General features: G+C 60.8%; 4 protein-coding genes across 9 annotated transcripts; 3 read left to right on the top strand and 1 right to left on the bottom strand.

The window, feature by feature from the left end:
• Positions 1 to 3381: 3381 nt before the first annotated feature.
• Positions 3382 to 11356, top strand: ARRB2 (arrestin beta 2). 2 transcript variants are annotated; one of them, XM_004760398.3, is made up of 15 exons: positions 3384 to 3519; positions 6236 to 6266; positions 6923 to 6983; positions 7095 to 7139; positions 7306 to 7502; positions 7785 to 7844; positions 8206 to 8273; positions 8410 to 8545; positions 8745 to 8829; positions 9027 to 9099; positions 9376 to 9513; positions 10211 to 10294; positions 10386 to 10465; positions 10574 to 10628; positions 10875 to 11356. In XM_004760398.3, exons 1-15 carry the CDS (start codon positions 3497 to 3499, stop codon positions 10966 to 10968), a joined length of 1230 nt encoding a protein of 409 aa, XP_004760455.1. In that variant the 5' UTR covers positions 3384 to 3496; the 3' UTR covers positions 10969 to 11356. The 2 variants fall into 2 exon arrangements, with proteins under 2 accessions (XP_044939171.1, XP_004760455.1); XM_045083236.1 differs by lacking the exons at positions 9027 to 9099; positions 10211 to 10294; positions 10386 to 10465; positions 10574 to 10628; positions 10875 to 11356 and having other exon boundaries at positions 3382 to 3519; positions 9376 to 10163.
• A 4608-nt stretch (positions 11357 to 15964) lies between these two features.
• Positions 15965 to 17504, top strand: MED11 (mediator complex subunit 11). Its single transcript, XM_004760401.3, has 3 exons — positions 15965 to 16146; positions 16283 to 16413; positions 16999 to 17504. The coding sequence occupies exons 1-3, from the start codon at positions 16062 to 16064 to the stop codon at positions 17134 to 17136; spliced, it is 354 nt and encodes a 117-aa protein (XP_004760458.1). The 5' UTR covers positions 15965 to 16061; the 3' UTR covers positions 17137 to 17504.
• On the bottom strand, positions 17464 to 21539 carry CXCL16 (C-X-C motif chemokine ligand 16). Its single transcript, XM_045083234.1, has 5 exons — positions 21104 to 21539; positions 20638 to 20776; positions 20287 to 20369; positions 18594 to 19001; positions 17464 to 17964 (listed from the first exon to the last, which is right to left on the bottom strand). Exons 1-5 carry the CDS (start codon positions 21168 to 21170, stop codon positions 17918 to 17920), a joined length of 744 nt encoding a protein of 247 aa, XP_044939169.1. The 5' UTR covers positions 21171 to 21539; the 3' UTR covers positions 17464 to 17917.
• ZMYND15 (zinc finger MYND-type containing 15) lies at positions 21522 to 27127 on the top strand. Of its 5 annotated transcripts, XM_045083231.1 has the most exons (14): positions 21522 to 21857; positions 22244 to 22856; positions 23242 to 23476; positions 23564 to 23719; positions 23960 to 24120; positions 24575 to 24727; positions 25039 to 25119; positions 25269 to 25385; positions 25483 to 25571; positions 25657 to 25755; positions 25870 to 26023; positions 26105 to 26163; positions 26454 to 26614; positions 26842 to 27127. In XM_045083231.1, exons 1-14 carry the CDS (start codon positions 21666 to 21668, stop codon positions 27011 to 27013), a joined length of 2442 nt encoding a protein of 813 aa, XP_044939166.1. In that variant the 5' UTR covers positions 21522 to 21665; the 3' UTR covers positions 27014 to 27127. The 5 variants fall into 5 exon arrangements, with proteins under 5 accessions (XP_044939166.1, XP_044939168.1, XP_044939164.1 ...); XM_045083233.1 differs by lacking the exon at positions 25269 to 25385; XM_045083229.1 differs by having other exon boundaries at positions 25657 to 26023.
• The last annotated feature ends 369 nt before the right edge of the window (positions 27128 to 27496 follow it).

Genomic DNA, 27496 nt, shown 5'->3' with positions numbered 1-27496 from the left:
AGAGACAGAGATCACAAGTAGGCAGAGGCAGGCGGGGTGGGAGGGAGGGAAGCAGGCTCCCCGCTGAGCAGAGAGCCTGATGTGGGGCTCGATCCTGGGACCCTCAGACCATGACCTGAGCCACTCAGGTGTCCCCTATTCATTTACTTTTAAAGACTAGTCAGGTGCAGCAGTGAAGAGAAGGGGGCAAGAGTAGAACAAGAAGTTGGAACCATGAACCATCACTTGAGATAAGCCACTACCTTTGGACCAGCTTCCCATTGTTATTTTGATATGGTGTCAAATTTATACACAATCTGCAGAGAAACAACATCTTTATAATGATGGGTTTTCCCACCCGTATATGACCCATCTCTTTAATTTTTTTCTACTCTTCTTTAACATCTCTCTAAAATTGTCCTTATATTAGTACCTTTTAATACAGTAACTTTCATGCCACAGAGACCACTACAGTTCAGTCCCAAAATCACCTTATTTTTTTAAAAGATTTTATTTATTTATTTGTCAGAGAGCAAGAGAATACAAGCAGGGAACAGCAGAGGGAGAAGGGGAAGCAGGCTCCCTGCTGGGCAGGGAGTGCCACACGGGGCTCAGTCCCAGGACCCTGAGACCAGGACCTGAGCTGAAGGCAGACGCTCAACCAACTGAGCCACCCAGGTGTCCCCCCAAATCACTTACATTTATACCAATATTTATCTCATTATGTTCTGGTCCTGACCCTTTGACAAAAGTGATTCATAAGTCTAAAAGAAATGTATGATCTAAAGCTTGGAAGGGAGGAAGAGTGAGCTTAGAAGGGGGAGACAGAACTGAGGGCCTATGTTTGAACCTTTTTTCAAATAACTTGGTGTCTTTAAATTCAGTTAGTGAACATACAGTGTATTACTAGTTTCCAATGTAGAATTTAGTGACTCATCAGTTGGACACAATACCCAGTGCTCGTTCCATCATGTGCCCTCCTAAATGCCCATCTGCAGTTACCGCAGCCACCCAGCCCCTCTGGCAACCCTCGGTTTGTTCCATGGAGCTAAGACGGTTTGTCTCCCTCTCTGATTTCATCTTATTTCCTCTGTTTGAACCTTAAAGAGTATCTCAGAAACTGTCTTGTTGTGCATATTACTTTCTCTGTTGCATGGAAAAGTGGAGGGATACGTGTGAAGTTATTTGGGTGGGAAAGACAGGCGGACAATGAGAAAAGACATGGAAGAAGGGGAAATACATCAGCTGCTTAAGTCCAGAAAGGTCCGACCCATCATCCCCCTTCCCCTGCCTCGGCCCCCTCCATTGTGCCCTAGAAATGGCCCTTCTGCCTGGCCCCTCTTCTCCTCTTGACTTGTTTCAGTCCAGACAACCTTGCCCCACTCTCTCCATCCTCCACATTGCCCAGAATTCTCCTCCTGAAGGAGGAATCATCATGCCAATCTCTTGCTTTAAAAAAGCCACTACTGGATCTAAGTGTCCTGCAGGGAAGACCTCCACCACATTCCTTCACCTGCTGTATGGAATCCTTCACACTCTGTTCCAGTCCTCCCCCTCCCCCTCATCTCTCCTGTGGTGGAACCCCACAAACCCTTCCGCAGAGGACGTGCCTTGCCTTTCTCTATCTCTGCAACACCTTTTCTCAACTTCTGCCCACCCTTCAGAAAGACTGCCCTCCAATGTGTCCTTCTCTGGACAGTGTTCCCCCACCACCTCTGCTCCAGTCAAGCGCCAGTAGTCGCTTTGTCTTCTGAGCCATACCTCCATGATAGTATTCTTGTGACCCTAATACCTGTTTATGTGTCTCCTGAACTGTGCTAGGAAAGCAGGGGCCACGTGAATTCATGTCTGCATCCCCATCGCCCAGCACAGTGACTGGCACAAAATAAGAATGGAGGCATGGACAGATGGAGGCATGGACGGATGGAGGCATGGACAGATGGAGGCATGGATGGATGGAGGCATGGACGGATGGAGGCATGGGCGGATGGAGGCATGGACAGATGGAGGCATGGAGGCATGGACAGGTGGAGGCACGGATGGATGGAGGCATGGATGGATGGAGGCATGGACGGATGGAGGCACGGAGGGATGGACAGATGGAGGCATGGACGGATGGAGGCAAGGATGGATGGAGGAATGGAGGCATGGACAGATGGAGGCATGGACGGATGGAGGCATGGCATGGACGGATGGAGGCACGGAGGCATGGACAGATGGAGGCATGGATGGATGGACAGATGGAGGCGTGGATGGATGGAGACATGGACGGTTGGAGGCATGGACGGATGGAGGCACAGAGGGATGGACGGATGGAGGCACAGATGGATGGAGGCATGGAGGCATGGACAGATGGAGGCATGGACGGATGGAGGAACGGAGGCATGGACGGATGGAGGCATGGATGGATGGACAGATGGAGGCGTGGATGGATGGAGACATGGACGGTTGGAGGCATGGACGGATGGAGGCATGGACGGATGGAGGCACAGACGGATGGAGGCACGGAGGCATGGACGGATGGAGGCATGGACGGTTGGAGGCATGGACAGATGGACAGATGGAGGCATGGACGGATGGAGACATGGACGGTTGGAGGCATGGACGGATGGAGGCATGGACGGATGGAGGTATGGACGGATGGAGGCATGGACGGATGGAGGCATGGACGGATGGACAGATGGAGGTATGGATGTATGGAGGCATGGACGGATGGAGGCATGGATGCCGGCCGCGAAGAGACGACAGGAAGGGATGGGTAGTCGGAGACACTAGGCACAGTAACCCGGTGGAAGAGGAAAGACAGACGCCAGAGGGAGCTGACACAGCGCAGTAAAGCGGCGGGAGGGCGGGCCGAAGAAGGCTTCGAGCACTGGGGAGCGCGGCGCGCCCTGAAGCAAAGCATCACGCATGTGGAAGCGCTCACCCACGTGCGCATCCCCTCATCCTTCCTCCCAGACGGTGCCGGAGCTAGCTCCGCCGCCCCCACCGCCTCCCTCGCCTTCACCACCGCAGCGAAAGCAAACAAAGGGGAGGGGACCCCCGCGGCGCCCTGGGCGCAGGGAGCCAATCACAGGGCTCTCCCCTCCGGGCAGGCGGGCGCCTCCTTGCCGGGGAGCCCAATCGGTTCCGACCGGGGCGCGGAGGGGCGGGGAGATGGGCGGGCCGAGGGGGGGACGGGGGACCGCGCGCGCAGGATTGACCAGCCCACCCACCCCCTCCCCCGCCCCGGGAGCGGAGGGGCGGGGCCGCGGAGGGGCGGGCGCGGGGGAGGAGCCAATCACCGCGCGGTCTGCGCCCAGAGGGCGGGCGGCGCCGCGGCGCGCGCGGTCCGGGCTGACGCAGCTGGGCCCTGTTCCCCAGAAGCGCGGGGGGGCCGGAGGGGCGGGGGAGAGGAGAAAGAGCGGCGGGCGCGCGTGCGCAGTGGCTCGGGGAGGAGCGGGGGACCTGGCAGCAGGCTGGGAGGCTGCGAGCGAGCCGCGAACCGGGCGGGCGGCGGGCTGCGGGCGCGCGCACCATGGGGGAGAAACCGGGCACCAGGTAAGGGAGGTGGGGCCACGCGGCGGGACGTGGGCGGCGGCTCGGGGCGGATGCCGGGACGGTCCCCGGACAAGGACACCGGGGAGAGAACCCGGGGGCCGGACTCTTGGGTCCCTGGGGGGGCAGCCATCTGGGGCCGCGCGCCTGGGTCCTCGAGGATAATGAGGGGGACGCATGCTAGGGCCCTTGCAGAAACCGAGGGCTGAAGGCGATCAGGAGCCTGGCGTCTGGGTTCTCGCAGGGATGTGGGGGCCGGACGACTGGGTTCTCCGGTGCAGGCAGCGATGCAGGGGCGGAGGAAGGAGGAGCAGGTGGCTGGCCCTAAGGGGTTGGGTATGGGAGGTCCGGATGCCGGGAGGGGATTCCCCCCCTCGAAGGCTCGTGCCGAGCTGCTGGAGAGCCTCCTGTCAGGTAAACCGCAGGCAGTCGGGCTGTCCCAAGGGCCAGGTGGCTCTGCTTCCAAACTTCTGCCTTCCCCCAGGTTGCTAGGAGCAACAGCTTCATCTTGGGGGAGTAGAGTGCGTGACGACCCTCCCCGCTTCTGGGCCTTACTTTTATTCCCAGAGGTGAGGCAAGGCAGTATCTGCCCTGAGCACGCCATCCACTCCCCGGATGTTTTCTGTGCAATCGTCGAGGCGCCTTCCTTCCACTGATACCCCGAGTTCTCTTTTTTGGTCTCTAGCAAAATCCACTTCCTGTTGTGGGCCAACACCCCCCAAGGGGATAGTGGGTGAATGCCCAGGTCCCTGGGGAGCCGGAGCAGAAGAGGAAAAGATTGGGGCCGTATGCCTCTATCCAGGAGGGACCAGGATGGGGCCTGGGTCCTCAGACATCACTTGGCTGAAAAACATCATCATCTCAGCCCCACCACTCCCTGCCCGCAGAGGATGAGAACCCAGGCTTCTGAGCACCCCATCTAGTAGTATCAGAGAGATGATCAGAGGGAGGACTGGTGCCCTGGATTAGGGCTCAAACACCCCCAAAGAAAGGGGAAGTCGCTGACTTGAGGGAGGCCCCCAATTTCCGTTATGTGGTTCCGGGAGGAGGATGGATGGACCAGAGGAGGACTGCTGACTTGGCACAGTCCCCGCCACCTCCGTCTAATTCTGGGCCACAGGAAATGGAGAGAACATCTGCTGTCGCTGGCCCCCTCGATGGGCACCTCTGGGCACCCCCACAGTCTGCCTCCTTGGCCGACCTCGGTGTACAAGTGCTGCTGCTCCCCAGCCTCGGCTCCCAAGGGCAGGTGGCCCTGCGGACACTTGGGGGCCGTTACCCCACAACCACCATCGGTGGCTTCATCCTAATAGGAGGAAGCCCTGGGACATAGAGGAAAACTTGAAGCAAAGACAAGGGGACTGGAAGGTGCCCTAGCTATCTGTTCTTAGAGTGGGTACTTGTTCTAGCTGCCACCCTACCAGTGTTTACTCTCCTTTATTGGATGGGGACACCGGGGGCCACCATACCCTTTGCCTTATGGCCTTTGGACAGCCTGACCTTCTGGGAAGAAGTGGCAAGTGAGGTTGTTAGAGCAAAACCGGGGACGGGGGTTATTGCTGGAGGAAGGACGGGCCAGTCTGCGGGACTTCTGTTTTTACTTGCCGAAGACCCTTCCCAGGGCTTGCTGCTGAGACAGCGCATGGAGATGAGGAAAGTCAGACCCACAAGTGGCCGGAGCCCAGGCGGTCACCGGATACCTACTACACCCACAGCAGTGGGCAGAGTCTGGGGTTAGATTGTTTCAGCTTGGGGGAGCAAATCCCTTGCAATTCAACACTTAGTGGGGATTGCAGAGATGGGAGAATACCAGTTTAGTGAGGGAGAGCGTGGGCTCGGAGCCAGACTGAAGCTGTTCATCTGAGCCCCACCGTTTCCACCCCGTGGGGCCTTAGGCTAAACCCTTCAGGCCCCCGTGCCTCAGCCTCCTCACCTGTAAACTAGGAACACTGGGACCTCCACACGCAAAGCCCTTGAAATGGCGCTGAACCTGGGGCATTCTCCTGATCAACAGCAGCGGGCATCGCGGTTCTAGCAATTCGCTGGCCTCGTGCTGGGGGTGCAAACTGAGTACGGCCTCCGGCCATCGCAGGTGACCTGCTGGGGCAGGTGATGTGTGGCTCGGGGCCTGTGCAAGCTCTCACACCGCTCCCCCAAGAGGAGTAACCAGGGTCCAGGCTCGATCTGCTTCCCAAAGGAAGTGATAGCTGAACTCGACCTCCGGAGATGGGCTTTGGGGCTGCTGAGATCAGAGATGGGGAACGGTCGGAGGTTAATGGAATCAGGTCACACTAAAGTAGTGCCTACAAGTAGAAACATTCTAGGCGCAAAAGCCAGGGCCATTGCCCTGCTGGGCACTCCAGCTGTCTTTGAAGTACCGGAGAAGTCAGGGACAGGGTTCGGTCCTAGACAGAGGCTCCTACAGCCTGCCCATTTGGGTCCCTTGGGGCAAGTGCTCTGGGAAGAGCCTGGGTAGTTCCTGTGGCAACCAAGGGCCATTGTCCTAGGAGGAGGGGACCTAGTGGGGGGGGGGGGTGGTGTTGGGAATATTCAGGCCCTGTGGTGGCCCTTCTCCTGGGAAGAAGTGGGAGGGGTAGAGCTGGCAGAGCCCCAGAGCCTGCAAGCAGAGGCCCCGGGTGAGTTCAACTTCTCGAGCCAGGGTGGGGAGGTCCCCGCTGCCCACTGTGAGGCAGCGGCGTTTCCCTTTCTGTTTTGCTAGGGTCTTCAAAAAGTCGAGCCCCAACTGCAAGGTGAGTCCCCCATGCTGCTTCTGCCCCCAACCCACTCCGGGCCCCTGCAAGGCCCAGCCTGCCCCTCGCCCATCCCCAACCCCTAGCTCCCCACTTCCTGTGACAGCTAAGAGCTGACTTACTTCCTTCCTGAAGCCCCTTGCCGCAAAGGCCACTCAACCCCAGCCAGCGGCGGGGCTGGGTGGGGACAGGTCCCTGGGTGGGGACAGGTCCGGGTCCCTAGGCTAGAGGAAGGGGGAGGAGCCAGGAGCCCTAGGCTATACCCCTCTTGGGAGTGGGCCCAGGGTTCCTGGGCTGGGAATGGTCAAGAGCCCCTAGGCTATGGCCTATGTATCCCAGAGCCCCCGAGAGGAGCCCGTGAGACCACACCCTGCTCTCTAAATGACTGGGGGGCCCCTCTGAGTCCTCTCCAAGCCCACTCCCCACTCACCACACACACACACACACACGCTTGCCTGACTTGTGGACAGAGGTGCAAAAAGCTTCAAGGTTGGGTAACCTGGGAAACCCCACTGCTCTCCCCTTCTGACCCTGTTGGGAGGAACCCCAGGGCTAACCCCAGCCTGGGAAAGACCAGGGGCAGGACGAGTGCTCTGGGGCTTACGTGCCCCGCACCCTCCTGCCCCATCCTCCCTGTGCCCCTTCTGTATCCACAGCTCACTGTGTACTTGGGGAAGCGGGACTTTGTAGACCACCTGGACAAAGTGGACCCCGTAGGTAAGTGTATCCAGAAAGCAGCACCAGGCCCCCAAGACAGGGAGAGGCTCCTGGGCCCAGAGATGGAGGGGAGGCCCTGACAGGAAGTGAGTTTGTGTGTCCCTTTCCCAGATGGCGTGGTGCTCGTGGACCCTGACTACTTGAAGGATCGCAAAGGTACTGGCCCGAGAGCAGGGGGCGCCTCAGGGAAGTCGGGGTGGCCCAGTGGGGCGGGAAGAGGGAAGTCAGTTTCAGGCAGGTTGGTTGCTGCTGGGGATGAGGGCTGGGGCCGGGGGGTGGGTGTGGGATCCTGACCACCACCAACAACCCCCCCCCCCTGCAGTGTTTGTGACCCTCACCTGCGCCTTCCGCTATGGCCGCGAGGACCTGGATGTGCTTGGCTTGTCCTTCCGCAAAGACCTGTTCATCGCCAACTACCAGGCCTTCCCGCCGGCGCCCAACCCCCCGAGGCCCCCCACCCGCCTGCAGGACCGGCTGCTCAGGAAGCTGGGCCCACACGCCCACCCCTTCTTCTTCACAGTGAGGACGCCCTCCACCCTCTACAGGGCAAGGGGGCTGCCATTGAGTTGCGGGAAGGGGGGACGGTGAGGCCCCTGCTCCAGGCACATCTGGAATCAGCAGTGAGGAGGAGACCCTGGACAGCCCCCCCACCCCGCCTTCACAGTCACTCTTGTGTCTGCCTCCCCCCTGGGGCCCCTCCCTTCTTCCCCTTCTCACCCATCGGGACGCCTCCTCCAGCCTCTTAGTGGGGATTGGGAGAAAGATCTGGAAGAACTGAAGCCTCCCCTTGCCTCCCCACAGATCCCCCAGAACCTTCCCTGCTCCGTCACCCTGCAGCCAGGCCCCGAGGACACGGGGAAGGTACAGCGGGAATGGGTCCGAGGGTTCAGGGGACAGAACGGGCTCCAGTAGGAGCCTGGCACCCATCGAGAGGGGGGCTGTCAGGGAGAAGCCAGGGTGGGACTTGTCCCCGGTGGAAATGTGGTCTGTCTGCTCCCGGGTGACTCTGGGCACTCCCAGGTGAGTATAGGGGCTCGCCTTGCAGACAGGACCCAGGCACTGCCAGGTACTGGGGGCTTCGGGAGGCAGAGGACGAAACCCCAGGCCCTACACTCCTCAGCACACAGCGATGGGGCAAGAACCCCTGACCGAGGCGAGGGAGAAGGAAGGGTGTGGTGGTGTCAGGGGCCTTGTGTAAGATGTGACCTTTTCTCCTCCCAAGGCCTGCGGGGTAGACTTTGAGATTCGCGCCTTCTGTGCCAAATCACTAGAAGAGAAAAGCCACAAAAGGTGAGGGAAGCAAGCCCCCCCCCATGCTGTGAGCATCCCCTCTCCACGCCTTGGAGCCCTAAGCCTCAGGGAGGCAGCGCTGGGGGTCCGGGTGTCTGAGGACTCACCCCCTGCCGCCCCTCTTCCCCACCCCCAGGAACTCTGTGCGTCTGGTGATCCGAAAGGTGCAGTTTGCCCCAGAGAAACCTGGCCCCCAGCCTTCAGCAGAAACCACACGCCACTTCCTCATGTCCGACCGGTCCCTGCACCTTGAGGCCTCCCTGGACAAGGAGGTGGGGTGCGGGGGCAGGATGCAGGGGCTCCAGTGCAGAGGGCCCTGGGGGGAGGGCTGGAGCCACCTGCCAGGACAGCTGGGTGTGGGCGTGGGTTTAGAGGGAGACCGAGCCACGGGTCTGTGTGGGGGCAGGGGGGACGCTGATAATGGGACCAGTGCAAACAGATCGCATTAACTTGACCCCCTCTTCCCGAAAGCTCTACTACCACGGGGAGCCCCTCAATGTCAACGTCCACGTCACCAACAACTCCACCAAGACCATCAAGAAGATCAAAGTCTCTGGTAGGAGGTGGGGGATAGGAGGGGGTCTTGGGGGTGGGAGTTGCTGCCCACGTGGTATGATTTCTGCGCAGGGACACACCCCAGTGCGGGAGGCTGCCTCAGAAGGAGACACAGCCCCGTGGGGTCCAGGGCAGGGGGCCTGGGGGGCTGCAGCCTGCACTCCAAGCATGGCTGCCTGACCTCACCCCGCCCCGCAGTGAGACAGTATGCCGACATCTGCCTCTTCAGCACTGCCCAGTACAAGTGCCCTGTAGCTCAGATCGAACAAGAGTGAGTAACAGAACACCCCGGGGCTGCACCTTAGGGCAGAGGAACAACCCTGGGAGACCGTCCCCACTCTGAACCGTCCCCACCTACAAGGGCCTTCCTTCCCGGCAGGTGGCTCTGAGCTCGCTTTCTGGAGTGGACTGAGCTCTAACCCAGCCCCCATTACCCGTGGGCCCAAATAGGGCAGCGCTGGTGGGGGGGGAAGCCCCCGGGGGTGGGAGCAACCACCTCGCCCGGCCCGCCCCCCCAGAGTCTCAGTCTCCTGTCCCTGCTCCCCAGTGACCAGGTGTCCCCCAGTTCCACGTTCTGCAAGGTGTATACTGTCACCCCGCTGCTCAGCGACAACCGGGAGAAGCGGGGTCTGGCCCTGGATGGGAAGCTCAAGCACGAGGACACCAACCTGGCTTCCAGCACCATGTGAGCGGGGAGCCGGGGGGGCTCCTGTGGCCCAGGCTCACGCGCTCCTTCAGGCTCTGTCCCAGGCACCCAGTGCTCTTGGGGCTCAGAAAGGACCAGAGAATCCAGAGGGGGAGGACAGACAGATCAACGGCGAAACGTACCACCCGTCTAGTGACGAGCATGGAGAAGGAGCAAGGCAGAGGAGGCAGGGCGTGTCAGGGTGGGCGGCATGTGTGCCCTTCAAAGAGGCCGCCCCCCACCCCCAGGCGTGAGTCCTTTTGAGGAAGGACCCAGAGTAAGTCGGTGACTGGCCACACAAGGAGCGTCCTGGGCAGAGGGGTCCGGTGGCCCAGGCGCTGTCTCTGCAAGGACGCGCGAGGAAGTGTGGGGCCGCCACACCTCTGGGTGATGGCCACACCGTCACTGAGTCAGGGCCGGGCCTCCCCCAGGGCGCCCAGGTGCGAGGGGAGCACTGCGTGAACACGCATGGCAAGCCAGAGGCCAGAATGAGTGGGGAGGGGTGGGGGGGAATGCGGTCGGGGTGGCGGAGAGCTGGATGGTGCCGGGTCACAAGGACAGGTCACAAGGACACTTTAAGCTGCAAGCGGGTTCGGTGCCGAGGGGTGCCGCGGGGTGCTTGGTGTGAGAACAGCACAGCCCACACTGCGGGAGGCCACGGCCGGGACGGGGTCCCACCCAAACCCCCTCGTTGCAGCGTGAAGGAGGGCGCCACCAAGGAGGTGCTGGGCATCCTGGTGTCCTACAGGGTCAAGGTGAAGCTGGTGGTGTCTCGTGGCGGGTGAGTGTGCGGGGAATGTGGGGTGCGCGGGGGTCTCCTCCCGGTGCGGCCGCGAGGGCCTCTCACACCACCTCCCCCATCCCCCCCGCAGGGACGTCTCTGTGGAGCTGCCTTTCGTCCTCATGCACCCCAAGCCCCACGACCACATCACCCTCCCCAGGCCCCAGACAGGTGAGCGCACCCTGAGCCCCCCACCCCCGCGAGGCGGCCGGAGGCAAGGCCAGGGGAGACCCGCTGGTCCCCCCTGGCGCCTGCCCACCTACCCCTCTCCTCCTGCAGCTGCTCCGGACACAGGTGTACCCGTGGACACCAACCTCATTGAATTTGATACCAAGTAAGAGACTCCACCCCTGCCTTCGACCTCTGACCTCTGTGGCCAGAGAGCCCTGCAGCCCCCCAGGGTGCCCTCACCCCTGCTTTTCTCCTCCCTGGGGTGGGAGGGCCGAAACACCCAATCCAGATGGCGTAGCCCCCTTCCCATGGGTCCAGCCCCTTCGCTCGGATGCCCCGTGTCTGGGAGGGGAGCGGGGGGCCGAGCAGAGGGCCTGGAGCCCTCACTGCCTCCCCCTCCACCGTCAAGCTATGCCACGGACGATGACATTGTGTTCGAGGACTTCGCCCGGCTCAGGCTAAAAGGGATGAAGGAGGAGGATTATGAGGACCAGCTCTGCTAGGAGTGGGTGGGTGCGGAGGTGGGGGGGCAGACTCTCCGCCCTCCCCGCCTCTGCCCAGCAGCTCCCCCCACCCATGCCTCCCCTCCCTCCCTCCCGCACCGGCCGCCCCAGGCACACACTGGACCCATCTCTCGTGGAACATGGGCCTGATGTTTTGGACTCCAGCTGCGCCCCCCCACCCCCTCCCCCGTGGGCGGCAAGCTGTGTTCAGACTAAATTCTGCAGAGGGTGCTGGAAAGACAGCAGGGAAGTGGGGAGAAGGAACCCCGCGTTCAACCTCACATCACAGCAACAGCTTCCCTTTCCAGGGAGAGGAGACCCTCTTGGGGGAGCAAGGCCACTTCTCTGTTTCTGAGCATAAAGAAGAAATTAAACCTTTTCATAGGCAGGAGCGTCTGTGTCTTCCGTGGGGGGTGGGAGGAGCAGACCGGAGCTATCAGGGACCGGCCGCGGGGGGCTGAGCACCCAGCCAGCCTCCTCGCCAGGCCCCAAGGCCATCAGTCGGTGTCCGAGTGCTGGGCTGCCCTGTGCTCCACGGAGGCACAGAAACGCGATTGCTCGGCCCAGAACCTGCAGCGTCAGCTGTCGCCTTCACAGGGGAAACAGCTGCTCACTTCCCCGAAGGCTGGGAGCCTTGGGAGCTGGGCAGGGCCGGGCTCTTCCTCATTGCCGCTGGCACACGTCACCACTCGGTCATGTGTGCTGGGTGCTCGGCTCCGGCCACCTAGTCCTGGGGCTTGGTGGGAGCCCGGCCACAGGCCTCCCTGGACAGAAGCCGCACGACATTCCGTGGGGCCGGGGGGAAGTCTCACCTGTGACATCCCCCTGCGGCTTCTCAGATGTGCGTCAGGCACTCCCAGATGCCGGGCTGCAGGGCGGGAGCAACCCTCCACGGACAAGGCCTACCCCCCCTGCACCCACTCCCACTCCTGTCACCCAGCCTTTGTCTCCTGTGTCTCGTAAGGCTCATCATTCACTCAGCAGCCCGTGCCTGGGGTGCCCGTTCCGTGCCGGGTATCACGAAGGACATCGCAGTGACCAAAGCCACCATTAAGTCACTCCCTGGTGACCTCGTGACAGTATCCATGCTCCAAAGGAGAAGTCCAGGGCGAGGAGTGCTGACCTCGGAGAGTGCTGACCTAGCCTGGGGTTTGGGAATGATCTCTCCGGAGGGAGGGACCTTTGAGCACAGAACCGGCAAATGAGGAACGGGCTGGAACCTTCTGGGCGATGGCAGCACTATGTGAGAAGGTGGGAATGGGGCAGAGACAGCAAGGCCAAGTGGTTCCAGATGGGGCCCGGGGGCCACTCCTACGGGCCTTCAGTCTGTAGAGCCTGACATCTAATTAGACCGCCATTTTCCCACGGACTTAAGTGCTGCCAAAATGCCAGTGCCCTTGGCTGCCCCCCGCTCCCCAGTACAGCCCACCCTGCACAGCCCGGCCCCCGCCACACAGAGGAAGCGCCAGCATCCCCTGATTCCCACTCTGACCTCTGAGCTCTCGGCCCAGAGCTCAGCAGGATTTCAGGTGAATCAGGACTCCCCACTCCCAACCCCCAGGGAAGGGGGGAGGCGAGATAAAGACGCACCATCCCAGGCTCTGCCTTCCAGTGTTCAAATAAACCACAGATGCTGTTCTCATCTAGTCACACCTGCCCAGGTGCATTTCCCCTTATTCCGGACAGACAGTAGCACAATGTGCCCTCCTGTCTCTACCACGCTTTTCCCGTTAGTGGTGCCTTCCCTTCTGCAGCAACGCCTACAGATCTTCCTTATTCTTTCAGTCGCCCTGTGACTTTCCACTCCCTGGGTGGCCTTTATTTCTACCCATCTCCTGCTGATGGCCGTGAAGGAGGTCCGCTCTTTGGCTAGGCAAACACCAGGGCAGTCATTATCCCCGAAGACAGGTCTTTTGGGCACACACGAACTGGATCTGCAGGACAAATTCTTCTTTTTTAAGATTTTATGTATTTATTTATTTGAGACAGAGGAAGAGTGTGAGTGTGAGTAGGGGAAGAGGCAGAGGGGGAAGCAGACGCCCCACTGAGCAGGGAGCCTGATGCAGGGCTCCATCCCAGGACCCTGGGATCAAGACCTGCACCGGAGGTAGACACCTAACTGACTGAGCCACCCAGGCACCCCTCAGCAAGTCATTTTTAACACATCGTAGGTGCCAACACTGGGCACTGGGTACACGCCCGGGGCTAATGTCAACCTATGGTCTCTAACCTCAGCTGGGCCCTCAGTTCCCAATGAGCCTCTGTCCCTCTCTGTCTTCCTGGCCACCTCCCTCGCCACCTTGCAAATCTTCCCCCATGCTCCTAGTGACTTCTGATTTTCAGAGAGGAGGGCGCCAGGAACGGATGGCTGCAACTTCCCGCCTCGACCCACAAACACCAACGGGGATGATTCCCTATGCACCCAAGCTCAAGCCGCCGCCTCTGGAGTTCAGAGCTCCTCCTTCCACCGGTGCCCAGGTCGCTCCTCTCCCACCTCCTCTGACTCCCCAGCTCATCCCGCCATCCCCTCTCTTCAACCTCTGCCTCTCTCTCTGCCGTTTCTCCATCTGCGGTACGTCATACATCCACGCAAGTCTCTTCTGCTCAAGGAAGGATGGAAACCAGAGAAGACCCTCTTCCACACTCCAGTCTCTTCCACATAAAGTCAGTCTCTACTCATTTCCTCACTACCATTTCACTTTTCGTGCATTCTGTTCTTTTCTCTTTTTTAAAAACTATTCATTTATTTATCTGACAGAGAGAGAGGGAACATAAGCAAGGCAAGTGGGAGAGGAAGAAGCAGGCTTCCCATGGAGCGGACGCGGGGCTCGATCCTAGGACTTTTGGGATCACGACCTGAGCCGAAGGCAGACGCTCAACCCACTGAGCCAACCACGTGCCCCGCGTTGTTATTTTCAAAGTCATGGACACACCAAGAGTAAGGAGTCAGATAGAAGCACAAGGCTTATATCCCATGGCTCGCCAGCTCCCTTCTCAGAGGTAGCTGCTTTTACATCCTTTGATGTTTTTCCTGGTGTTGACCTCCAAGCAGCGTGCTCACTTTGCTGCTTCCTGACTTTCGTCTTAAGCATCATTGCTGGTGTCCCACCATACGACGTGAAGACTGAGCCCCCTTCCGTGTCTCTCCCCAGCAGTGAGAGACTCCCACGGGCCCCATACTCCCGGGAGAATAGTATCGGGGGAGGTTAGATCAGTAACCAACATTCACACGTGCGCGCCTACATTACCCGGCATCCTCGTGCTGTCTATCGATGACCTGTCTCCTCCGGCACCAGGTTGTCTGCCCTGAGTCACAGTCATTTAAAGAATCTGTTTATTCTCTGAGTTCATCCCTAACTCTCCAGATGACCTGTGGAGCATGCTGAACTACCCACGCTGGGCTGTTTTATTGGGGGAAAAATTATGTTGCTGAATCATTGCATTTTCAGCCCGCATCCTAGCACACCCGGAGAAGAGAATTCCAGATTGGAACAACTCAGGAAATAAACTTTCATTTAACCCCCATTTTCTTTTAGTTCTTTTTTTTCTTCTAGTTTTTAAAAAAATTATTTATTCATTTAAGTAGCACGGGGCTCAAACTCACTACACGGAGATCAAGTCTCACACCCTTCTGACTGAGCCAGCCAGGCGCCCCTAATCTCTGTGTTCTTTTTTAAAAAGATTTTATTTATTTGACAGAGAGAGACACAGCGAGAGAGGGAACACAAGCAGGGGAAGTGGGAGGGGGGGAAGCAGGCTCCCCACTGAGCAGGAAGCCAGATGTGGGGCTGGACCCCAGGACCCTGGGATCATGACCTGAGCCGGAGGCAGACGCTTAACCACGGAGCCACCAAGGTGCCCCACTCTCTGTTTCCAATACAGTTCTGCCCCGGGTGGGCCTTTCATGCAAAGACCCTCTGTTTCCCGCCTTCAACAAAGAAAACTCCAGTAATGGGATGGGCGGGGGTGAATTTAAGAGTAAATCAAGTTGCTTTTATGCTTTCTTCACTACTGGCTTCATCTAGTCATTACTAAATCAGTCACCAGATACCCTTCTGTCTTGATGCTTCTATCTAAATTTTTCCTATTAATTCCTCTGCTTCTCTTTGACCCCCAAATAAGACCCCCCTCCTTGTTGTTCTTGTATTAGGACTTTTAAAAGCAGCGGAGTCATATGCTGGGTCCCTCACGCTGAACCGACCGTCTCCATCCGTTGGCTAGCCCCGTGCCGACTAGCATCGTTCCCCGTGTCCAGAGCTGTCCCGACCGACCTCTCCAGAAGGAACCCGGCCGGAGCACACGTCTGGAGAATCCTTCCAGGGCTCCCAAGGGCTTTCAGGACGAGGTCCAAACCACTTAGCTTGCAAGCCTTTTCCTGCTCTGGCTCCGGCTCCCGTCTCCCGTCCGCGCGGTTAAGCCGCAAGCCCCCGGCTCCCGCAGCGCCGCCGCCCGGAATCTTGTGTCCGGGCGCGGGCAGGTGCACCGCGCGCCCAGAATCCCGTGTCCCCCGGAGGTGCACTGCGCGCGCCTCCAAGCGACGGCGACCTCGCTGTCACCTGAGAACCCATCTCGCTCAGGACGCATCCCCAGACGACGCCGCGTAACCGGCGACCAGAACGGGAAAGGGGGGCTGAGCGGAGCCCGCCCCTGGGGACAGGCTGCCAAGCCCGGTGTCCGCGGGCATCCCGCCCCGGAGGAGCCACGCACCTGTCCCCCAGGCCCCTACGAGGGGTGCCCTAGCACCCCGGGGCTCCCAGCATCCTCACCCAGCACCAGCAGCCGCGCAACAGAGACCCCAGGAACGCCGCGGAGGCGCGCAGGGCCGAACCGCCTTGGACCGGGAAGCCAACGCCCCGCTGCCTCCTCTTACCACAGGTGGCCGCCAGGTGGCGGCGGCGGCGCAGAATAGGGTGTGCGCACAATACCCTGGGAATTGTAGTTCGCCAGGTCGGCCGGCGCAGAGCATCCTGGGAATTGTAGTCGCAGCCCCGAGCACGCCCCGCGCAGGCGCACACCGACAGCCGCTTCCGGGTTCAGGCGCCGCGTTTTGCAGAGAGAGAAAAACCCCGAGGAAGGGGCGGCCGGGGGTGGCGATGGCGACCTACAGCCTGGCCAACGAGAGGCTTCGCGCGCTGGAGGACATCGAACGGGAGATCGGCGCCATTCTCCAGAATGCAGGTTCGGGACACGACGGCCGGCGCCCGCGCTCACAGCGGGGAGGGGAGGGACCCCGGGGGCCGGCGGGGGGACGGGCTCCGCGCGGGCTAGCCCCGGCCAGCCCCGGCCAGCCCCGGCCCTCTGTCGGCCCCCGCAGGTACCGTGATCCTGGAGCTGTCCAAGGAGAAGACCAACGAACGGCTGCTGGACCGGCAGGCGGCGGCCTTCACGGCGTCGGTGCAGCACGTGGAGGCGGAGCTGTCGGGGCAGATCCGCTACCTCACCCAGGTGCGTGCGGCCGGCCGCGCCCTGCGCCTCCGCCTCGGCCCGCGGGGTCCTCGCGGCGGAGCTTCGGCCTCTGGAGCGGTGGCGACCCGGCCTCCAGGGAGCCGGTGACCTCCGCCGAACCCTCGCTTCCGGGGGTTCCCGGAACCCCCTCGGGAAGGAAGACGTCAAAGGCGGCTTTGCCTGCCTCGTTGGCCCGCGAGCCGCCGGGCGGGGAGGCCCTGGGGAGGGACTGGTGGTCGGTGCCAAAGCCAGGGCCGTGCGCCCAGAAACCTGACCTGACCTCGGGGTCTCAAGGGGCGGCACCCTGAAAGGAGGGGCAGGGGTGAGCCGGTTTTCGCTGTGCCAGACGCTGAGTGTTTACGACGTGCCGCTTTATCTAATCCTGCAACAAGGCTAGGAAGTCGTTGGGGTTACCCACATCTTACATGAGGTTAACAGGTTCGGTGATTTACCGAATGACCGCGTGACCGGGCCCCAGCGGCGTCCGGCTCAGGGGGGACAGGAGGCAAGAGACCAGATGCTAGCTGGGTTAGGGAGCTGGCTCAGGGGAGGGGTGTGTCACCGACTCATCTGACTGTCCTGTAGGTGGCCACCGGGCAGCCCCATGAGGGCTCCAGCTACTCTTCGAGGAAGGACTGCCAGATGGCCCTGAAGCGAGTGGACTACGCCCGTCTCAAGCTCAGCGATGTGGCTCGAACCTGTGAGCAGATGCTGGAAAACTAGGCCAACCAGCTAGAGCGAGAACTTGGAAGAAGGCCACCACCAGCACCCGGGACAAAGCCCAGAGACCTGTGGCGTGGGACATCAGGGCTGCCACTTTGGGCCCGGCTGGGCAGGGTATAGGGGGCAGAAGGTGGGGATGGAGACACTTGAAGATCAGGCAACCCTGACTGCTCCCACAGGTGCTCCCGCAGGTGCGCCAGGAAGTGCAGACAAGCTCAGACAGAGATCAGACCACCAGCGCACTTCCTCCAACACTCCGTGCCCTACCCCAGGCTTCTGTAGACTGGACCAGCGAAGGCATATTCTTTTTCATGGAAAGAGACAAAAGCAGAACCAGGGGTTTTAATTAAAAAAAAACAGCAACGGAAGCAGGGAGCTCGGACTCTCACTGGAGCATACGTGGGTGATACTGGGATTGAGGAAAGAAAATCAAGGGGGTGGTGGGACCCTGAGGGTAGGTGCTGGAGCCAGGAACCCTGGGAAGGGGGCAGGAGCCTGAGGCCAGTGTCTGCAGAATAGAAGAGTCAATAATTATAAAAATAATCTTTAGTAATTAAGCACATAATTTGTCTAGGGTATCACAGTGAATTGTAGATTTTATGTTACAGCATGGAAAAGAAATCGCGGAAGAGCAGACAAGAGGGCAGTGGCCGGATACTTGTATATTAAATATCAACTGGCTGTGGAGTGCCTAGCATGTGCTAGAGATTATCCTGAGTATTAAAGGTGTGCGGGGCTGCATAAAGAACGGCGTCTACCCTCTCAGATTTCCGCTCTCCACTCAGGCACTGGAGTCTGATGCCACAGGTGTATAATACAGCGGCAAATCTGGAAAAGAGAAAGGGTTGAAGGTATCAGCTTTAAAATTAAGGAAAGTTGGGGGACTAGCTTGAGCTGGAGGATTCGATTCCCAAAGCTCAACAATACAACCGTAGTACAGGGCAGGTGCTCAGGAGAGACTTGTGAACTAAATAAATGGCTCCCACCTTCCTTCATGAGTTCCTCTCCCCTTAGCCTGCTCTAGCTGCCATCTTTTTTTTAAGATTTTATTTATTTAACAAAAAGATAGCAAGAGCAGGAACCCAAGCAGGGCGTGGTGGGAGAGGGAGAAGCGGGTTTCCCACTAAGCAGGTAACCCAATGCGGGCCTCCATCCCACCATCACAGGATCATAACCTGAGCCAAGGGCAGACACTTCACAACGAGCCACCTAGGCGCCCCTAGCTACCATCTTATATTGCTCCAAGCCCTGCCTGGCTCTGAAGGTCAAGGATAGGTCCCTGGGCCTGAGATGGCTTTCCTTCCTCCCTCCCTCTTTTGTAACCGTCTCTACCTGATCTTCTCTCATGGCCTATGGTTCATGATGCAGACAGATGCTATCTGTCTGCTTGGGGCAGGTTTCCGGTTTCCGGCCACCTAAGAGCTTCTAGGGAGAGGGACCCCAGAGGCTCAGCTTACCTGGAGTGTGCTGCAGTGACTGCTCCCTCCTCCTCCTGCACAGCACGTACAGGAGGACCACAGTGAGAACGAAGATGATGGTCAGGAGGGAGACCACTGGCACCATGGCTGAGGTTCTCGCGGAAGGCCCTATTTGTTCTTCCAGCTGCTTCTGCCTCTCCTCAGACCCCCGACCGTGGCCCTCAGTGGATGTAGTGATGTCATCTGCACGGGTGAGGTTTCTGTCCAAGGACTGGGCCCCTGCTGGAAGCATGGGCTGTGCGGTGGACTGCGAGGCAGGTGGCAGGTGCGTCGGAGCAGGGGAGCCTGTGTCTAAAGGTGCCCTTTGTGTGGGCTCAGGAACCTGGGTGCTGGGAGGAGGTAAAAGCTCCTGGAAGGCCGCACTCCCGGAGTTAGCATATCCATATTCTGGAGAGGCAAGAAGTAAGGAGTCAGAACATCAAGATCACAGCTGAAGGCAGAGAGGAAGGCAGAGGCGGAGGGCAGAGCGGGGTGGAGAAGGAAGTGAACCGACCAGCAACAAGGAAGCACTGGGAAAAGCATCTGCACCGGGACGTGGGGGACACCTGGGCTGGAACCCTGACTCTGCTACAGAGTTGCTGTGTGACCTTGTCCCTTGTCTCTTGACCTCCCTGGGAGGCCTTTCTTTCAGCTAGAGAGCAGGGAGAATTCTAGCAAGGGCCACAGTGGCCAGGAGGATGAAGGGAAAGCCTGTGTGCAGGTCTCTAGCCCACAGACTGGTCTGTGCGCCACGGAGGAGACGCAAGACTACTTCTCTGCAAGTGTTAGGACATTTTGTGTATTTATTTTATGAGAAAAATACAGCAGGCGCATCTCAAAAGTGGCATGTGTACAGTTAAGAATTTGTTCCTCTTATCGTATGTAAATTTAGCCTCAAAAGAGAAATGGCAACAATCAAGTATTGAGCTCCATGATACACAAGCTGAGATGTTTGGGGGTGAAGTGTGGTCATGCCTCCACCTAACCAGGAAACGCATCAAAAAATAAGGGGCGCCTGTGGGGGCTCAGTCAGTTGAGCGTGTGCCTTCAGCTCAGGTCATGATCCCTGGGGTCCTGGGATGGAGCCCGCATTGCAACAGGGCTCCCTGCTCAGCAGGGAGTCTGCTCTTCCCTCCTCCCTCCTCCTTCCTCCCTCCCCCCTCTCCCCTGCTCAGGCACTCTTTTCTCTGTCAAATAAAATTGATGACGAAGAAGACAGATGGGCTAGCACTAAAGCAAATGTGGTTATGTGCTATAAACTTGACATTGTAAAACAGGAATTTGTGTCTGCTATATTTTGTACCTACTATATAAAAGACATAAAATACAAATACATAAAAGCTAGAATCGTAGCTAGAAACGTAGACTCCAAGTAGTGGTCCTACGGGTGTCCCCTGGACAAGTCTTTCAACTTTTATGTAAGTCTTTAAATTTCCATAGTAGAATACTGGAAAGCAAAAGTAGTGCCTTGGCTTCCAGAAAAATATTAAATAAGAGCACGGGAGGGAGTGGCACAAATCACGACAGCGATGGTGGGTGACACTGGGTGAACAGGGGTCGAGGGGACTTCGCCTGGCACCAGGTACAACAGGAAGACGAGGTGTCATGGGGAGGGGACCCAAGCAAAGCCCACAATGAGGAGGAGACGGCTGCCCTGGAGACAGACCCCAGGGAGAAGGGGGAAGCCCCGTACCTTTGCGATCAAACCAGCTCACCAGTTCTTGAACCCAAGCATCTTTGCTCCCCCCACACACGCTGCGGGAGTGTAGCTGGAACCTAGGAAGGAAAAGCCTGGTCACCTCAGCTCTTTCCTCATTCCAAAGATGTGAAGTCACTGCCAAGAGCGGGGCGGGGTGGTGGGGGGAACCCTTTCTGCCCCGCCTGGGAAATTCCCAGGTAGGTGGGAAAGGGAAAGCAAGGCATGGATAATTGCTAGGCGAATGGAATCCTGGGAGGGGGTCGCTCCCCCCAGGAGTTCCAGGTCGACTGCGAGGTTCCCGGAGGCACCCAGAGGCGCTGCGCTCCCAGCGCTCCGGGAGATTACCTGATGTAGGAATTACAGCGATCGTAGGCTCTCAGGTGCTTTCGGAAATGTGCCATGACCTCCCCCTTCGGAGGGGAGTGGGAAGAAATCCTCCTGTGGCAATAACAACTGCCGATGACGCTGCCCTCGTTGCCATGGCCTGGGGGGGCGGGGGCGACCCAGGTGGTCAGCGCAAGTTCCCCGCTCAAGGGGCTCCCCTCCCTGTTACTAAGCCTCTTCCCTCCATCCCGGATCTGACCCCCGGGCCCAACCCACACATCCCACCCCCAAACACGTCCTGAGCACGGCCTGGACCTGGATGTCCCCCAGCCTATCCCCTGCCCCGGCTGCCTGGGGACCCGGGCTCGCCACTTACCCAACACCCCCCGTCGGCCCTCGGCGCCCCCTTCCCGCTTCCCCCCCACCCGCCGCCCGCACCCCGTGTGCGGACTCGGGGACGCGGGGGCCAGCGCGGTCCGGGACCAACCTGGCGGAGGCAGCAGCGCCAGCAGGACGAGGAGCGCGAGGAACCGGGCGCCCGGGCTCCGGCTCATCTCCGCGGCCAGACGGGACCGGAGCGCGGCGGCCGGCGGCTTGGTCCCGCGCCCGCGGGGACGCCGGCAGCCGCGGCCGGGATGCTGGGCTGGAGTTGCGGCGCGAGCTGGCGGCGCCCTCTTCCCGCGATCCCACCGTCCGAACCGACAGCGCGGTCGGTACTGCGGGCCCGCGCGCGCCCTCCGCCCGCCGCCGCGGGGAAAGCCCAGGAGGCGGGGCCCCCCTCGCCCCCGCGCCCCAGCGCCGGGAGCCGGCCCCGGACCACCGCGCCAACAGGGACCGCCGGGGAGGTGCGCGCAAAGCGAAGGGCGAGCGCGGCGGCTCGGCGGGGCGCGCGGCGCGGGCGGCGGAGCGACGGGCTCCGCGCGGCTCCGGGGTGCCCGCCCGGCCGACCCAGGTCAGGCCGTGGCCCTTGGAGGCGCGGCCGCTAGGCTCCCGCCACCCCCGCGGCGCTTTCGCTTCCCCGCCGGGCGCCGGCGCCGGGCCGCGGTCACATGCCGGGTGATGCCCCCGGGGAAGTCCGCGAGCGGCGGCGAACCCAGTCGGGCCCCCTCCGCGCGCGCCTCGGGCGCTGGGGGCGGGGCCAGCCGGGCAGCGGGCAGCGGGCTCGGGCTGCCCTGACGTCACGCCCGCCCCCCGCCAGCCCCGAGGTATTTACCTTCGAAAAGTGGCGGCGGCGGCTGCAGGTACCGGAGTGAAGGGGCGGCCGGGAGGGGCTAGGTCCGCGGGGGCCCCCGGCCGAACCGATCCAAGCCGAGGGGATGCCCCGGCTCCGGTCCCTCCCCCCCATACCCTACAGATGGATCCAAAATAATCCCTCCTGGCGGTCCGGTCCCCATAGGATTACCCTACTCTGGAGGGGCTGGGCCGCAGATTTAGGCCCCAAATACCATCACACTCCTGACTACTCGTCTTAACCCCTGCTAGCCCACTTCCAAGCCTAGCCCCGTTCTCCCCCTGAACTCCCACCCTGAGCCCTGAAAACTTGTCTTGAGACCCTCAACCACGTCCCCATTTTGTGAACCACCCCTACCCTCTCCCTCACCATACACCCCTTCCTCTCTCTGCTCAGTCTGGGCCCAGACCCTGTGGCCCTGAAGACATGGAGTTTGTTTCTGGATACCGAGATGAGTTCCTTGATTTCGCTGCCCTCCTCTTTGGCTGGTTCCGAAAGTTCGCGGCGGAGCGCGGGGCTGCGGGGTCCAGCCTTGAGGGCCGCTGGCGCCAGCTGGAGGCTCAGATCAGAAGGCTGCCCCAGGACCCTGCCCTCTGGGTGCTTCACGTCTTGCCCAACCGAAGTGTGGGCATCAGCCTGGGGCAAGGGGCAGAGCCAGGCCCTGGACTAGGCCTGGGGGCTGCCCGGTTCCTGGGAGATGAACCCCCACTCCACCTGCGAGACCTAAGCCCCTATGTCAGCTTTGTCAGCCTGGAGGAAGGGGAGGAAGAGGAGGAGGAGGGGGAGGAAGAGGAAGAGAATGGAGAGGAGGAGGGTGCAGGCCTGGAGAAAGTAGACCGTGGCCAGGCTGGGGAGCCAGTCCCCGCCAGCAGGGAGTCCCCCCAGGAAGCAAACCCTCCAGGGGAGACAGAGGAGGCTGCGCAGTTGGCAGGAGGCGGAGAGGATGGTTTCCGGGAGGACAAGGCAGAGGATGAAGCCGGCCCTGAGAGGAGGAAGGGGCGGAGAAGCGGTAAGAACCCCTGGGCTGGGGACTCACCCTTTGGAAGACCTCCTCCACCAAGCAGCCCAGCGGGGTGTCACCAATGGGTGGCCTGGCCTGCAGGGCAGTCTGGCCTGGAGAGGTGTTTTCATGGACCCACGATGTTTTCTGTTTTTTCAACTGGAGCCAGTATTTATATATTGAAAGGAAAGAATTCCAGAAGTCTCAGAAAAGCTGGAAAGTTCCAACAGCAGGCTCACACTTCTGCATGGCCACAGACACCCCGGCACCGGTGTCCCCTTCTGATGAGGCATACCCTCTCTACCCAGTCCCCTCTGTTCACTTCGCTGGCCCGTCTAGCCGTTGCATGTATGACGTTCATACCCCTGCCCCTGACTTCTCCTTCCTTCCCCAGAGGCCGCCCCCCTGCATCTTTCCTGCCTCTTACTGGTGACCGATGAACATGGCACCATCCTGGGCATTGACCTGCTGATAGACGGAACCCAGGGGAGTGCCAGCAAGGCCTCAGGGACGGAGAACCTGGCTCCTCGGGCCTACGCTCTCCTCTGCCACAGCATGGCCTGCCCAATGGGCTCCGGAGACCCTCGAAAGCCCCGGCAGCTCACCGTGGGAGACGCCCAGCTGCATCGGTACAGAAATGTGGTATCTGAGGCTGGGGAGGCATAGGGATCTGGACTCCTGAGCCCCCCAGCCTGATGGTGCCTGCCCCTATTCAGAGACTTGCAGAGTCTGGTCCCGAGGCTGGGAGTGAAGTTAGCCAAGGCGCCAATGCGGACGTGGGGTCCCCGGCCAGGCTTCACGTTTGCCTCCCTCCGGGCTCGAACCTGCCACGTCTGTCACAGGCATAGCTTTGAAGTGAAGCTGACACCTTGGTGAGCAGCCAAAAAGGTGGCATGAGAGGGAGGGAGCCCCCCCAACAATCAGGCAAGCAGAGAAAACTGGCCGGTGGGGGAGGGAGGGCCTGGGAAGTCAAAGGAGGGAAGAAAGCAGGCTGTCCCGAGCAGAGTATTCAGAAAAACGGACCGAATGATACACGGGCAGCTGCAGGGCACACAAGGACCAAGCACCCACAGGGCTGAAAGCTGGGTGCCCACCACCCCCTGTGACCCCAGCCCCCAGTGCAGTGCTGTCTTGTACTGTGGCGAGGCTTGTCTCCGGGCCGACTGGCGGCGATGCCCTGACGACGTGAGCCACCGATTTTGGTGCCCAAGGCTTGCAGCCTTCATGGAGCGGGCCGGGGAGCTGGCAACTCTGCCTTTTACCTATGCCGCAGGTACCCCAAGGCGATGGGGCAGTGGGAGGGAGCGGAACTGAGGTAGGGGTTTGGGACTGAGGCTGGGTGCCTGGGTACAGGGTTCTGGGTCTGAAGGCCAAGTGCTTGGGGATTTAGGATTGGAGGCTAGAGCCCTGGGGCTGCAGACAGGGTCTGGAGAAGAGGAGTGTGAGCCTGCATCCCCCGCTGCCCAGCCCCACCAGTGATTGGGGGCCATCAACAATCCCTTGAGTTTTTAGACCCTCGGTTTTCTCATCTGTCTAATGAGTATTTTTAAAAACGGTAAAATTGTTACAAGGACCCTATGGGTTTGGTGCCTTTGGCCCTGTAGACACTAGGAAATATTCGTTCTCTGGAGGACCAGAACCCGGTTCAGAGCCAGGGGCCTCGAGAAGAGCTAGAGCCTGGGGTTCTAGCCACCAGGCCCTCAACTGCTCCCCTCCTCCTTCTTCAGAGGTGACCAGTGAAACCTTCAACAAGGAGGCCTTTCTGGCCTCACGGGGCCTCACTCGTGGCTACTGGACCCAACTCAGCATGCTCATTCCAGGCCCTGGCACCCCCAGGCACCCCCGGGGCAGCGCACCAGCCCTCAGCCTTCTTCTCAGTGGTTCGTGTGGCCTCTCTTCAGGCATGGGTCCCTCAGCCTAGAGGGAAGGATGGGGAGAGAAAACAGGGCCCTGGATAACACCCCCATGCACGCACCCAACTCCACTGCCACCCCCACGGTCATTTCAGGCCTTCCCCAGTCCTCAAAGAAGTCACCCCTGCCCACCCCATCGAGAAGCCGTGTCCACAGGCAATCTCCCATTCCTCTTGCTGTAGCTCCAGGAAACATAGCTCCTTTGGAAGGAAGAGGGGGATGAGCCGGGTGGGGGCCTTCCTGACACCGGGATCCTCTTCTTCCTTCCATCCTTCCAGGAGATCCCTACCAGTTTCTCCAGGGGGATGGGCCTTCCCTGATGCCCCCTGTGCCCCCAGATCCACCCAGGGGCCTCTTTGGTGAGCTGGAGGGGCCCTGAGGGAGCTAGAGGTAGGGACAAAGACGGGCGGGTCAGCAGTCTGAACGGCTGAGGAAGAGGAGGCTATTAGACTAAAAGGGGCTGGGATCTACACGGGGGCCAGGTCCCCCACTAACCCGCTCTCCCCAGGCTCATGGCAGGATTACTACACATGGAGGGGCCTCGGCTTGGACTCCCCCATGGCCGTGCTTCTCACCTACCCGTTGACTGTGTATTACGTCATCACACACCTGGTGCCCCAATCCTGTAAGGAGAGCAGAGCAGCGGGAGTGAGGGGGGCAGGGAGCTGGAGGGGGACACGGGGAAGGGAGACGTCTTCTTAAGCCTCTAGCTTCTCTCCCAGTCCCTGAGCTCAACATCCAGAACAAGCAGTCACTGAAAATCCATGTGGTGGAAGCAGGGAAGGAGTTCGACCTCGTCATGGTATTCTGGGTAAGTCCCTCCAGGACCAGAGGCTGGGCATTTGGGCGTGGAGCTGGCGGTGGGGCGGGACCTTGATCTGTCCTCTCTGCCTCAGGAGCTCTTGGTCTTGCTCCCCCACGTGGCGCTGGAGCTGCAGTTTGTGGGTGATGGCCTGCCCCTGGACAGTGACCAGCAGCATTTTACCCTGCAGAGGGTGAGGGTTGGTGGGGGAGGAGCTGCCCACTACCTCCTGCACTCCCTTTGCCTAACATGCCCTCCCAGTGCCCCAACTTGGAGCGGTTTCTCCCCTCCGCTCCTGGCTCCCCAGGATGGCCCAGAAGTATCTGTTCGCCCGGGTTCTGGAGTATCTGCGCGGCTCAGCTCTAGCACTAAGGAGAAGGGGGGCCGAAGGGACCTGCAGATCAAGGTGTCGGCGCGGCCCTACCACCTGCTCCAGGGGCCCAAGCCGGACCTGGTTATTGGTAAGAGCCTGGGGTAGGCGTGTGGGGACATGGGCGAAGGCCGTGGGAGACAGCTTCTGCCCGCTCTCCCTCGGCCTGCAGGATTCAACTCTGGCTTCGGTCTCAAGGACACTTGGCTGAGCTCGCTGCCCCGGCTACAGGTGGGGGATGGGCCAAAAGGGACCTGCTTTGGGGCTAAAAGGGATCTCCTCTCCTGCCACTCCCCCTCCGTCCTCCTCCTCCGAAAGCCTCTTCTTTCCACTCTCTGCTCCAGACCCGGGGCGCGCCCAGGGCCCTCCTGACCCGGTCTGTCTTGTCTGTCTGCTTCGTGCCTCTCCCGCTCCTAGTCTGTCTGGGTCCCGGGCTTCCACCGCGGTCTGCGCCCCTGGCGCCTGGGGAGGGGCTGGGCGGAGGCGCCGCTTCGAGAGTCAGAGGCCCGCGTCCACCGCAGTCCCTCCGAGTCCCGGCCTTCTTCACGGAGAGCAGCGAGTACGGCTGCGTGATGGACGACCAGACCATGGCGGTGGCCACCGGAGGGGGCACCAGCCCCCCGCGGCCCAACCCCTTCCGCTCCCCCTTTCGCCTGCGAGCCGCGGACAACTGCATGCCCTGGTAAGGGCCCACGACCCCCGCGGGGTTCTGCGCCCTCCGGAGAACCCCTTCCCGCGACCCCCAGCCCCGCCCTCGCTGGCCTCAACCCCACGCCCACACGGCGGGCGGGGCGCAGCTCCCGGGACCCCGCCCGCTCGCTCGCCCACCGCCCAGGGGCGTCGGGCCGCCCCGCACCCCCCCGCCCCGTCCCGTCGAAGCCACGCCCCTGACGCGTCCCGCCCCCTCAGGTACTGCAACGCCTTCATCTTCCACTTGGTCTACAAGCCCCCGCAGGGGAGCGGGGCCCGACCCGCGCCCGGGCCGGTGCCCCCGGTCCCGGCCCCCGCCGCGCCCCCCGCCCCCGCCCGCAGGCGCCGAGGGGAGAAGAAACCCGGGCGGGGGGCGCGCCGGCGCAGGTGAGGGCTCAGGTGTGGCCGCCCCCCGCCCCCCCGCACGCCCCGGGAGGGAGAACCGAAAGGCGCGGCGCGGGGCGGCGGGCTGGGAGTCGGGGTGAATAAAGCATCGTTTGCAACCGCTGGGTCCGGACGCCCTGGTTACACACGCGTGACCCGCGCTAGCCGTGCGGGGAGCAAGGGTTTTGGCGGACTCGTTTTCCTCCAGCTTCTTTCAGCCCCGCGACCGCTGCGGTCCAACTGCGACCCTCCTTGGTGACCCCACACTTCTGCTGTCTGTGTGCCAGTCTCTAGGCCGCAGTAGCCCTCAGCGATCCGCCCCGAGTCGAGGCGGGACCCAGGAGCGGAGAGGGGCTTCTCACTGGCGGGCAGGGGACACACGAGCTCCTGGGGGCGCGCAGGCCTTGGCTTAGGGGCCGCGAAAGGCCACCAGCCCCCCAACCGTGGGCCATCCTCCTCCCATTCCTCGCGCGCCACGGAGACCCAGCTT

Source organism: Mustela putorius, unplaced genomic scaffold (assembly GCF_011764305.1).
Source record: "Mustela putorius furo isolate JIRA1106 unplaced genomic scaffold, ASM1176430v1.1 tig00000695_pilon_pilon_pilon, whole genome shotgun sequence".
Lineage (NCBI taxonomy): Eukaryota > Metazoa > Chordata > Mammalia > Carnivora > Mustelidae > Mustela > Mustela putorius.
The sequence above is the reverse complement of the archived record's forward strand: the minus strand, read 5'-3'. Positions and strand labels throughout refer to the sequence as shown.